At 39.0% G+C, this 13,133-nt stretch overlaps 1 protein-coding gene across 1 annotated transcript; it reads left to right on the top strand.

The window, feature by feature from the left end:
- Positions 1–1,563: 1,563 nt before the first annotated feature.
- LOC115740700 (protein CTR9 homolog) lies at positions 1,564–13,080 on the top strand. Its single transcript, XM_030674260.2, has 24 exons — positions 1,564–1,957; positions 2,159–2,225; positions 2,403–2,597; positions 2,904–3,004; positions 3,208–3,261; positions 3,445–3,561; positions 3,667–3,730; positions 3,841–4,055; positions 4,235–4,319; positions 4,618–4,718; positions 4,832–4,924; positions 5,973–6,041; positions 6,964–7,056; positions 7,278–7,544; positions 8,038–8,118; positions 8,215–8,373; positions 9,025–9,120; positions 10,250–10,351; positions 10,428–10,535; positions 10,616–10,840; positions 11,269–11,535; positions 11,652–11,723; positions 12,127–12,429; positions 12,658–13,080. Exons 1-24 carry the CDS (start codon positions 1,817–1,819, stop codon positions 12,844–12,846), a joined length of 3,264 nt encoding a protein of 1,087 aa, XP_030530120.1. The 5' UTR covers positions 1,564–1,816; the 3' UTR covers positions 12,847–13,080.
- The last annotated feature ends 53 nt before the right edge of the window (positions 13,081–13,133 follow it).

Here is a 13,133-nt window from a genome sequence, read left to right as displayed (position 1 = left end):
TCAGCGAAGAGATGGTGTCAAGGTGAAGCTCGGTTACAGGGAATCACGAAGAGGGTCGATTTGGGTTCGAGCTCGAGCGAGCAAGACTTGTCTTTTTCTTGAGGATGGCGCACGCGATCCTTGCTTGAGGAGGGGTTCGTAAAAGAGAGTAATAAAAATGAGTTCTCGAGCCGTTGATTCGAGCCTCCAAATGGATCCAATGGCCATGCTTTTGCAGGGCCAGAAAGAGAAAAAGGAAAATAATAAGGAAAGAGAGAGAGAGAGAGAGAGAGAGAAATAAAGGAAAGATATGGACGAGGGATTAGTTAACTTAAATTTATTTTAAGTGTATCAATTTGAGATTTTCCGTAATATTAATATGTTTTGATGTAAATTGATAAGGGGAAAAAAAAATCTAATTTTGGCATAAATGGTTATTTTTCTTTTCCTCGCACCTTACTAGATTTCGATCACCATGTCCATCATACCTCTTGTCCTCATTTATGATTTTGAATTCGCTTTGGGACTCAGATAACTCGATAATAACATTCTCGTAGGAGGGGCAAGTGAAGATCTTAACAAATTGTCGTCCTCTGCGACAACAGATGCCAAGTCCTTATTTTGATTTGGACGAATCGAGGATGTCATCCGTTCGGCGCAATGAATTTTAGATATCTTTATTATCTATTAACATCGATCGAACTTTGCAACTAATTTCAAATAAAACTGCACGAATCGCATATCGAAACTCCATAATCCAAAGCCGGAAAAGATTTCGCTTTTTTTTGCACACTTAATTTTAGTAAAAGCGAAGGTGTTGCTCACTTTGATACTTCTACCGGTTGGTTTTTTTAGTTCGGTCCCAAGAATCGGCCAACTATATTAGAAGGAGGACCGAAACCCGATCCAGACCGAACCGAGTTATGATTTTATTTGGGTTGGGTCGCAACAAAATCAGAAAATTTGTTTAAAATATCCTAAATTCATTACATTTTTATTAATTCGATCACAAACTTCTTAGTTACATTAATTAAGTCGTAAATAACTTTACGTTTTGCTAATTGAATCCATCCGATCAATTTTGATGTGGAATCACCGACGTGGACGTCAATCATTTTACGTGGTACGATCGAAACTTACGTGAAGAATTTTTAATCACTGTTTTAATAAATTTTTTAATTATTTTATTAATGTAGCTGCTAAGGATTACCAAATACTCGCCGGCCACATCAAAAAGAGAATAAAAGAAAAAGAGAAGAAAAAAATTCTAAAAAAAGTATTATTAAAATAAGAAAAGTTATTTACGTCAGTTCCGGTTATGTCACGTCAAATGATTAGCGTCCACGTCAATGATTTAATGCTAAAATTAATCCGATGAACTTAATTAGTAAAACGTGAAAATATTTATGGCTTACTCAGCGCAATTAAAAAATTCAGATAACCGAACCGTTCACCCTGTATGGAGGTACGGGCGGGCCCCGCTGGGCCTATTCGGGCTTCCGGTCCTCGGGCGATTTTGGACAGACCACCGAGCGGATCCAATTACGAATCTAACCAGAAAACAGCAAAAGCTAGTTCAGTCGCTGGCCATTCCCTATTTCTTCTCCGGATCATCTCTGCTCTGCTACAGAGAGAGATCATCGGACGGAGGCATCGTAGCAGCATACTGCAGAGCTAGGGTTTCTGCGCCCTCGCTCCGTTTCTCTTCCTTCTTCACGCCCTTGCTCACATGAGTTGCGGTTTCGCACGCTGCCGAGACTCGCTCGGAAGCCGAATTTGAAGTGCGCTGGTGGGGTGGGAGAAGCGGATCGTATCGTAGAGAGCTCGGGCAGAGCCAATGGCGTGCGTGTACATACCCGTGCAGAACTCGGAGGAGGAGGTCCGGGTGGCCCTCGACCAGCTCCCCCGGGACGCTTCCGACATCCTCGACATCCTCAAGGCCGAGCAAGCGCCGCTCGATCTCTGGCTAGTCATCGCGGTAACTTGCTTTAGCTTTCCAGTTGGGATTCCACTTGTCCTGCATTGGTTGTTGCCAGTTCGATCAGTTCGATCCAGTGGCATGTTTTCTTTTGGATTTACTGTTTTAGTTTTTCGAATTTTTGCGGTGTTCCACGTTTTGTTAAGCTCAGTTTGCCCTTTCAATTTCGCTAGTTTGTTTGCTAAATTAGTTTTCATGCAGAGAGAGTACTTTAAGCAAGGGAAGATCGACCAGTTTCGACAAATTCTGGAAGAAGGCTCAAGTCCCGGTATATTTTGCACTCCCTGTATTCATACTAGTGGCCCGTTTTCTTCTTTGTTTTCTCCCTCCTTGAATAGCCATCCGTTTCCTTCATAGGGAAAAGAACTTCTACTTGTCATGGTAATTTCTTTTTAAATTAATGACAAAACTCTCTTGCTGATGTCTTTTGCAATATTGCTTGCAGAGATTGATGAGTATTATGCTGATGTGAGGTATGAGAGGATAGCGATTCTCAATGCTTTGGGGGCTTATTACAGCTACCTCGGGAAAATTGAGACCAAACAGAGAGAAAAGGAGGAACATTTTATTTTAGCGACCCAGTACTACAATAAGGCATCGAGAATCGATATGCACGAGCCTTCAACTTGGGTTGGAAAAGGTAAATATTCCCCACTTTAGACTTGTAATATATACTGGGGAAAATCTATTGTGGGTCTCAAAAGAGTTAGATGTTGAAATGTTGGTTCAGTTGTTGAGTGAAAGATGTTGAAATTCTGTAGTTGCTTAATGATTCTTGCATGCTAGTTCTAATATAGTCGATATTTGATTTCGATCCTCAATTAGCATCTAGGAAAGATTCAGACTGGCATGTTCCAACCACATTATATTGCATCTGGCTCAGTGTGCCATATCTTTAGTCTTCATTGATTGAATCCTAATATCATCACATTTCTCCTGCTTACAGGTCAACTCTTACTTGCCAAAGGCGAAGTAGAACAGGCATTTGCTGCATTTAAGATTGTGCTAGATGGAGATCGGGATAACGTTCCTGCTCTTCTTGGTCAGGTTATGTTTGCCGACATTCTGTGATGTGATCATACTGGCTGGATACCACTGAATCGTCTTCTGCTTTAGATATGTGGTGTCTAGGGTACTTGCATGCATTCAACCGTTGTAGAAACTGAACTACTCTTTGTTCTTTGATTGCCCAAATTTCATATTTTTGTCTCTCTTTTTTTGTACTAAAACTTGGACTTTCATGTCTGCAGGCATGTGTCGAGTTCAATCGTGGACGGTATTCTGATTCCTTGGAGTTGTATAAGGTTTGTTATATCATCATATTCCCCTAAATTGGAACAATAATGACGATTATAGATTCCTTACTGCATCATGATACTTAGTTCAGTAAGTAGTGTCATGTTGCGGAGTTTCAGTCTAAGTTTGCAGGAATGTCATCAGTCTGAATAGACTATTGATGTTTCCCTTTAATCATTGTCTCCGTTTAGAGGGCGTTGCAAGTCCACCCTGATTGTCCTGGAGCTGTAAGACTTGGCATAGGTCTCTGTCGCTATAAGTTGGGCCAATTAGAGAAAGCTAGGCAGGCATTTCAACGGGTTCTGCAGGCAAGTTATATGGTTATATCATGTTGGTTATGAAGAGATATCTGGCCTTGCTTCGCAGTTCATATTAACTCCGTCATTTATAGGGTTTTCAATTTCATTTAACAGTTAGACCCGGAAAATGTTGAGGCCCTTGTTGCACTTGCAATTATGGATATGCGTACAAACAAAGGTTATTTAGTCTTGTTGTTTATATTCTTACATTTGATTATAGGGATGTCTACTGGATTTAAGATATATTCCTGCTGATAGATCGCTCTGTTTTCTTCCATACATGTTCAGCGGGTGGAATTAGGAGAGGAGTGGAAAAGATGCACAGGGCGTTCGAGATATACCCTTACTGTGCAATGGCATTGAATTATCTAGCAAACCACTTCTTCTTCACCGGGCAACACTTTTTGGTTGAGCAATTGACAGAGACTGCCCTTGCAGTGACCAATCATGGGCCAACAAAGTCACATTCTTATTATAATCTAGCAAGATCTTACCACAGCAAGGTTTGCTCATTGTCTTGCTTCTCACATCTTAAAGATATTTCTTTAACGAAAATAATGAGGCGGAGATGCAGATGAATCGATTGTTACGAGTGTTACCATGTTAAATGGAAAGTCTCTCTCTCTCTCTCGGTTGCTCCAGTTCCTCTGCCTAATGGGGCCTTGCTTCTTGTCAACTTTAGGGGGACTACGAAAAAGCAGGTCTCTACTATATGGCTTCTGTCAAGGAAATCAACAAGCCACATGCATTTATTTTTCCTTATTATGGTTAGTATCCTTCCCCTTCTTCAATATTTGCTCATTCGAAAGAGGAAACTCAGACAGATGACATTTGGGATGGAAAAGTATCAAAATTAAGAGATGGAATTGAAAGTGGATTTTACAATTAATTGCATGACCTGGGAAGTGGATTTTACAATCATCCTGAAGATGTGTAGACTCAGTAATATTATTCCATCATCTGTTTTGTATGAAATTGGAAAATCTTTCTCTCTGCCAGTATTTACCTTCTCTGATTAGATTTTAAATTTTGTTCTGTTGGTGTGCGTTGGTCGCTATCGATTAGGTCTTGGTCAAGTACAACTCAAGTTGGGAGATTTCAGAAGTTCTTTGTCAAATTTTGAAAAGGTTTTGGAGGTATATCCTGATAATTGTGAGACATTAAGAGTAAGTCGGTAACAAATATCCGTGCATTTTGTGATTTACTTGTTGGATTTATTTATTGACTACATTTTCTGAGAATTATGCTCTCTCTCTCTCTCTCTCACAACTTGAAATAGGTTCTTGGGCACATATATGTGCAACTCGGGCAGATGGAAAAGGGACAGGAGTTTATGAGGAAGGCAACAAAGGTTGATCCACGTGATGCCCAGGTGACCAATTTTGTCTTCTTTTTTGAAATATTCTCTTTAATCATAATGCCTGTGGCATGCATACCTTTGTTCTTTGTATTCCTGTAACATGCAGGATAAGTTTACCACGTTTACATTCTTGACCCTCTTTAGTATTTTTATTACAATTGGGATTGATTTTTGTCTTAGAAACAAAGTCGATAATGAGTCGATTGCATGCAAGTTGAAGATGGTATTGCATACTTTCTAGGATAGGCAGATTTTGTGCATTCCTCAGGAATGCAACATAGCATGCCATCCTTGCAAAAGTCCGGAGATATGATAGAATGGCAACACTTTAATGGAAATGCTTGGTGTGACAATGTAGCAACACATTGATAATTGGTTTAATGTTTCACTTTTGGTATGGTGGAGATTTACTCTTGGATGCAAATGCTTTGATGGATACCATGGATTCGTTGTCTTGGGAACAACTTCTCCTTTGGCTCTGAGCTCCTCCTGCAAATGCATGGGGTGCCTTATACTGAATCTCTTTACCTGCAAGAATATAGATGGGCCTTACAAGCTTGTGAATCACTGCCCACTTCAATGCGATAATTGAAAAATGACATTATAATTGACTGGAATATTACAGAAAAAAATTAGCTTATTTCAGTGAATATTCTGTTAGCTCTTGGATTTAAATGCTTTGATCACAGTATTGCTACACTTGTTGAAAATTGGTTCAAAGTTTTACACTGTTTGTATAGTGGGATAATGCCTTGTATGAAAATGCTTTGAAATGATACTGTGGATTCCCATGTGTTGTTAATGATCTCTCTTTTGGCTTTGAGATTTTTAAAGCGGCACCCCTTTGTTGTGTCACGGTGAATTTTTCTTTACTTATCAAAGAAGTATATATGCCTGCCTAAGCTAGTGAACAGCTGGCCACCTCAATATGAAAATTGAAGATTGTCATTTTGCTTGAATATTAAATTAGGTTATTTAACTTAACTTTCTGTTAGCTCCATCGTGAATGGTACAATTACTGTTCAATTACAAAGTATGGGTTTGTGGAAACTTGATTCAGGCATTTCTTGATCTGGGAGAATTGTTGATATCATCTGACACTGGCGCTGCTTTAGATGCCTTCAAGACAGTAAGTACGTTTTTTTTTAATAATATTGTGAACTTTTGTAATTGGGTGACGTTAATGTGGAGAGAAGTGAAAAAAAGTTTATATTCACGATATTTTTGTTCATATTAAGTAGAAAGCTTTCCAGTGCTGGATATGGTGGTAGGAATCAGGTTATAATATTATGGGCAATAGCATAAGTATGTATAGCCATTAGATGGTGTGATCTCACTGTCTTTGTCCAATACATCGATATCAAGAGAACAGACAATTGGCTAACTTAATAATTTTGATCGACACCGGTTGCTGTAATGGATAGTGTTATGGATCTTGAAGGATTCAGAGCTAAAGAGGTCGTGAATCTCACGAGATTTGATCAATCGATGGAGAATTCTAAGAGACCTTATTACCTGTTCATCCTTGAGACAAACAAGAAGAAATCTTGCTTGGTAACACAGGATACTACATGCACTTGATTGATTGTTTACCTTCAAATAAATCGGTAGGACCATCAAGAAGACATGTCAGTCTTCTATTCAGATAGCAGGTGATCTAATAGTCTGGATCCAACTTGTTTCTCCTCTCTTCTTTGGAAAATATAATCAGTTGATCCAAACTTGCCTTCGACTTGTCTCAAGCACTGAAGACCCCCACACCTCACTAAATCTCACATAAACCTACATAGGCAATGGCTCTTTTGAATTAAATTTCTGCTACATATCGGCCAAAGAAAGTTTTTGCTCATAGTTATTTGCATGCATAAAATTATATCATTAAACTTCCTTTACATAATTGACATGTTGCCCAACAAAATGCTGATACACCCTAGCACAGCCCTTTACCCTGTATGTGAAGGCAATTTTTATTGCCACTGCAGTAGAATTTCATTGGAATTTACCTTCTATTGTGGCTTGTCAATTTTGTCACCATTCTTACATCCTAACAGGCTCGTGGTCTACTGAAAAGGGGTGGCCTAGAAGTGCCGGTAGAGTTGCTCAATAATATTGGAGTTATCCACTTTGAAAGGGGAGAGCTTGAGGTTAGTATTCCATATTCTAAGTGTAACTTCCCACTATGGGTTAGGGCAACTTCCCACTATGGATGTTTAAATCTATGATTTACTTGGACTTCAAACCACACTTCCTGTGGGATAAAGTAGAGCCTTTTGCTCCTCGTACTGGTTTTTTATAGCAGATATGACCATAATAAATTTGATGCTATTTGCTGTTGAAGTACATTTGATGTTTTTCTATTGTCCAGCTTGCTGAACAAAGTCTCAAGGAGGCAGTTGGTGATGGCATATGGCGTTCTTTCATTGAGGGAAAAGTGAATGTCGGCGCTGCTGATGCTACTGCATGCAATCGTATTTACAAGGATGTGCAAATATTTACACAACTTGAAGCAGATAATGTAAACCTAGAATTGCCTTGGAATAAAGTGACAGCACTTTTCAATCTGGCAAGATTACTGGAGCAGCTGCACAAAATGGAAATTGCAAGTATATTATATAGATTGATAATATACAAGGTATGTCCGCTTATATAGCATCCTACACTGCTGGATTTCTGTTTGAAGCAGAACATAGGTGTTAGATTATTTTTCAATGATCAAACAACAGTTTATAATTGGCTTTAAGATACCTTGCTTATCTTATGTACTGACTGTAGAAGAAATTTTTTTGTGCTTATCCTTGTTTTATTTAAATTGTGGTCTCTTTAGAAAAATCTGAATTGGATATATTCTGTAGGCTAGTATCTCCACGTCCTTGAAACCTGAGGAGACAGGAACCTAAGTCATAGCACGTTTCTGAATAGCTTACAGTACACTCAGAGTTGTCTACTCTGGAATCCCAATTTATGAATGTTCTGGTCTCATAATTCTACCTTTAGACGTACCGATAACGTAATCTAGTTCTTCTGGCTGAAGTTTCTAGTTTCTAGACATAGAACTACCACTTATCTTGAAATATTCTGGGCCATATCACTTGAGATTTTCCATAACTTGTCTGTTTCTTTTGCAGTATCCTGACTATATAGATGCATATCTTAGGCTTGCTGCCATCTCAAAAGCTCGGAATAACATTCAATTAAGCATTGAACTGGTGGTTATTTACCCTCTATCATATCATCCTTGGTTGTACTTTTTCTGAACCCCCTGTTTCCTATGACTTATTGGCCCTTTCTCCTGTGTTGTTCAGGTTAATGATGCCTTGAAAGTGAATGAGAAGTGTCCAAATGCATTGTCCATGCTTGGAGAACTAGAGCTTAAAAATGATGACTGGGTCAAGGCAAAAGAAACATTTCGAGCTGCTAGTGAAGCAGCTGATGGGAAGGATTCTTATTCGACACTCTCTCTGGTGAGTGTATTTGAGATATCAAAACCTTCACATTGTTAGAATCTGAGGGAGTAAACATGTGAGTCAGTGAACAATGATCTACAAGGAAATGCTTTATTAGTGTATCCCTTAGTAGTGCTGGACACTGAATGTTACACCATTGACATTCAAAATCTTTTCTATTTTAAGGAAAAGCTTTGACCATTTAGTCTTGTTTCATTAGGAGCCACGTCTTTGAATTTTATTGCAAGAAGGCCTCACCTTTTGAATTTGATTCTGTAAACCTAGTCATGATATTGCCGTTTCTTTTCGTCACTAAAGGTTGATATGTCATCCTCCATATCACTCGAAATGCCATCTTTTCAGAAGAAATGACACGGTTTTGAGCTTGAATTCCAGAATGGGGTCGTTTCATCTGCTGAGGTGGCGTTCCGGCTGACAGGTAGTATAACAGATCAGCGTTTGACGGAGAAAAGAAATGGCAGCTTAACTGATGGCTATTATGAAACCAATCTAAAAGGTTGCGGTCTTTCTTGGATAAAATTAAATGGCGAGGCTATTTCTAAAAATTGATCTAAAATTAAATGGTGAGGCTTTCTTCAAATATTAGAACACATGTCCTTTCCTTCTCCCTGCTACTTTGTGGTTTACGTGTGTGATGGCATTGTTAAGGGGAACTGGAACTATTTTGCTGCAATGCGCAATGAGAAGAGGGCACCGAAGCTAGAAGCCACTCATTTGGAGAAAGCAAAGGAGCTTTATACCAAAGTATGTGCCTCCTATCCATTTTAGCCTTTTCAGCTGCCACCACTGTTGCATTTGCTTTCTTGATGTAATCTTCTTGTTAATTTCTTAATTCATTTATTGTCTTGTGCTCTATCTATGGTCTACATGCTTTTAGCATGAGCGTATTTGTGAGTTGTTTGGGAGAAATGCAGATGGCTGGGTATCCTTTTAGCTATAGTGTCAGGAAGCAGAATAGAGGACATTAAGCAGGACAAGTATACATAAATAATTTGTGGATGGAGGGTTGGAAGAAATATACACTCATTGCTAATTGCTGGTTCGTTTAGCAGAACTCAATTATACAAAAATGAGATTAATGTATGTCTATAACCATATGCATAAATGAATGAAAATTTTAAATCTTAAATTTATGGAATGCAAGATGATATTAAATAAATGCAATATTATCGTCATGTATGATGATCTATTAATGAAAGAAATTAAAATTTAAACTTTTCAATATGTTGTCTGGTCTTTCATAACGTCCTCATAGTTTCTAGTTTTTTTTTCTAAAGTCTTTTGCAGTGTTAGAATATAATTAACTTAATGTTTGATACAGTTGACTATGAGAATTGGTTATCCGACAGTTTTCTGACTAGTCCCTTTTATTCGTTAAAGAAATTGAACTCACTCAAACCTTGACAGTGGGTTTTTATTTATTTATTTATTTCAACTCCAAAGGATGGTGTTATTCTGCAAGTGCAATCTTCAACAATAGACAGGACAATTTTCAGCTCAAATGAATAGAAAGCAATTGAATTAATTAAGGTAATAGCAGACAAACTGAACTATCAGAGTGATGGATGCTGAAATCCAATTAAGGGAACTACCACAGGATAGTTGACCATATGTGTCAGAGTTTCGAAGGGTCATTCTGGCTTCTTCAGATTTTGGCTGATTTTTTGCGATAAACTTAAAAGGAGCATTGCAAAAGTTGATTTTTTATTCCTTTCCTAATATCATTTATACCAGTAAAAGAGCATCGATATCCGCATCTTTTTCAGTTCCTCTCTTGTATGTCTGTTTATAATCTTCATTGTTTTTATTTTAGTGTTATTGACACGCTTGACATAAAAAGCCTTAATTTTGCAAACTATTGCATATTATGTAGGTTCTAGTTCAGCATAATTCTAACTTATATGCTGCCAATGGTGCTGGAGTGGTCTTGGCCGAGAAGGGGCAGTTCGATGTTTCAAAAGATATGTTCACACAGGTAAGCTTAACTCATACTGTGATTGTGTCACGAAGACATCTGTTTTTAATGCGATACTCATTGCTGATTAACATAGGTTCAAGAAGCTGCAAGTGGAAGTATATTTATTCAGTTGCCTGACGTGTGGATCAATATAGCACATGTTTATTTTGCTCAAGGAAACTTCCCATTGGCCGTGAAAATGGTAAGCTTGATCTCTCTCTCTCTCTCTCTCAGACTTGTCCAAGGACATCCATGTACTTACTTCACCTGATTGTTATGCAGTATCAAAATTGCTTGCGGAAGTTTTATCACGACACAGACTCTCATATTCTTCTTTATTTGGCGCGCACTCATTATGAAGCTGAACAGTGGCAAGACTGCAAGAAAACTTTGTTAAGGGCCATCCACTTGTCACCTGCAAATTATGTATTAAGGTTTGATGCTGGTGTTGCAATGCAGAAATTCTCAGCATCGACACTGCAAAAATCAAAGAGAACGGCAGATGAGGTTGTTTGAAGATTTAATGCTTGGCTTTATTATTCCTCTTTGTTTTCTCACTTGCTTCTATATTTTTTTTCTGCTTGATTAAGGAAAGCCAACACCAGTGATCACTTATTCACTTGCATATCAGTAGAGTAAAAGCAAATAATTTTGATAAACAAGCATGACAGAGAACTTCACTAGTGATAAATGTTGTTGTGCATGTTGAGTTCTGAACTTTGCCTTGTATCCTTGTTTGGTCCTTTTGGACTCTAGTTTTGCACTTGTGGCAATTTTAACTCCTGTAATTGGACGATAATCTTTACATGCCTTGAGAAAATAATGCCTATTAAATTGTATTTGGCTCTGTGCTGACCGGATGACTATTCCAAACTGATAGGATTTTTTCTCCTTCAAAGTAGCAATATTGAGTCTTTATACTTCGGATGTTATAGGTGCGTTCAGCAGTTGCTGAGCTTGAGAATGCTGTCCGCGTGTTTAGTCAAATGGCTGCCGGTGCCAATCTTCATTATCATGGGTTTGATGAGAAGAAAATTGATACACATGTTGGATATTGTAAGCACTTACTTGAGGCTGCAAAAGTTCACTGTGAGGCAGCTCAGCGTGAGGAAGAGCAGGCACGGCAAAGGCAAGAACTTGCGCGTCAGCTTGCACTGGCTGAGGAAGCCCGCCGGAAGGCTGAGGAACAGAGGAAGAAGCAGGTGTGCTATTGTGAATTTTCCCTGACATCAACAGATTAATTGAGCTCTTCTCTATTTGCTTTTGTTGTGAAGATGTGACATCATTCCTCGCTTTTTTGCATTATTCACTCAAACAGTTGGAAAAGAGAAAACTGGAGGATGAGCAGAAGCGGGTTCAGCAACAAGAGGAGCACTTCCGGCGTGTAAAGGTGAGGGCCTGGATTGTGTTGAAATTTTGCTTTTAATTTATATGAAAGTCGATCTCTGCCCACATGTCTTGTAATGAAAGGAGAAAATAAGGTTAAAAAAATGAATTTGTTTGAAATATTGATTTCCAAAGAAATTGTTTCATATGGCTGAGGTTCTTGTTGGCTGCAAATCGTCTCCTGTTAGTAGCATGTCACCTGGAGTTTAGGTCGTGACAATCTACTTGGTCTGGCATGTGCTTTGAGAAGTCAAACAACATTTAATTGTGATGCAGCTTATGTAGGAAATGGATCTGTTTATCAAACAAGACTCTCCACGTTGATTAGATATTGTGAAGTCCCAAGAGTATGCACTTGATCTAAATTTTGAATTCACGCACAACATTTGGATTTACTTGATCCCTAGGAACAATGGAAGAGTAGCACATCTGCTTCTAAGCGGAGGGAAAGGTCTGATGCCGATGATGAAGAGGGTGGGCATAGCGAGAAGAGGAGGAGAAAAGGTGGTAAGAGAAGAAGGAAGGAGAGAAGTTCAAAGTCCCAATATGAGATGGAGGAAGCAGAAGTTGACGATCAGGAATATGAAGATGCCCCCTTAAATTATGGGGAGCCTGCTGATCAAATGCATGATCAGGATGACAATGCTGAAGAAAATGCCCAGGATGTACTTGCAGCAGCTGGGCTCGAAGATTCTGATGCTGAAGATGAGGTGATGAGAACTGCTTGCAACTCTTTCTTTTGATTAGTAGCATTGTCTGTGATGAGTGACAGCTGCTTTCAAAGTTCATCGTTACTAACATGTTACAGTGAGTTTTAGGTGCCAAAATCTGATGGTTAACGACGAAGCATGCTTATCAAATACTCATGGACGACATCTACTATCATGCAGTTATTCAATTCTCTCTTATTCTGATATGTTTTGCTACTTCCTGTAAAGGGTGTGCCTCCACCAAATGCAAGTAGACGGAGGAAAGCATGGTCAGAATCAGACGAGGAGGAGGAGGAGCGACGGCCGGAAAGCAGCCCGGTCAGAGAGAATTCTGCAGAGCTTCAAGAGAGCGATGGGGAATTTGGGGCGGATAACGAGAAGCCGAATCAAGACGAAGCAGTTGAGGATGAAGATTAGACCACATTTCAACCCAATCGCCGGACTGGACACAGTTGGTCCTTCTGTCCTGAAAGAGATCCTCTCTTTTAGTTCCTTTAGTAGGGAAAATCCTTTGCAACTGGGTATCACTGTGTTGTCTGTATAACATCATCCATCTTTTTCGCCGATCCCCAGTCTATTTTTACCTGGCAACATTTTCTTCATAGATTAATTTGATGATCCCCATCGATCAACACAAACAAATTTGTCATAGAATTGTAACTCATGTATGAGACTGAACCGCATGTAGCTGTTGGGGAGGCAAA

Source organism: Rhodamnia argentea, chromosome 4 (genome assembly GCF_020921035.1).
Source record: "Rhodamnia argentea isolate NSW1041297 chromosome 4, ASM2092103v1, whole genome shotgun sequence".
NCBI lineage: Eukaryota > Viridiplantae > Streptophyta > Magnoliopsida > Myrtales > Myrtaceae > Rhodamnia > Rhodamnia argentea.
This window is presented reverse-complemented; position numbering and strand designations above follow the sequence as displayed.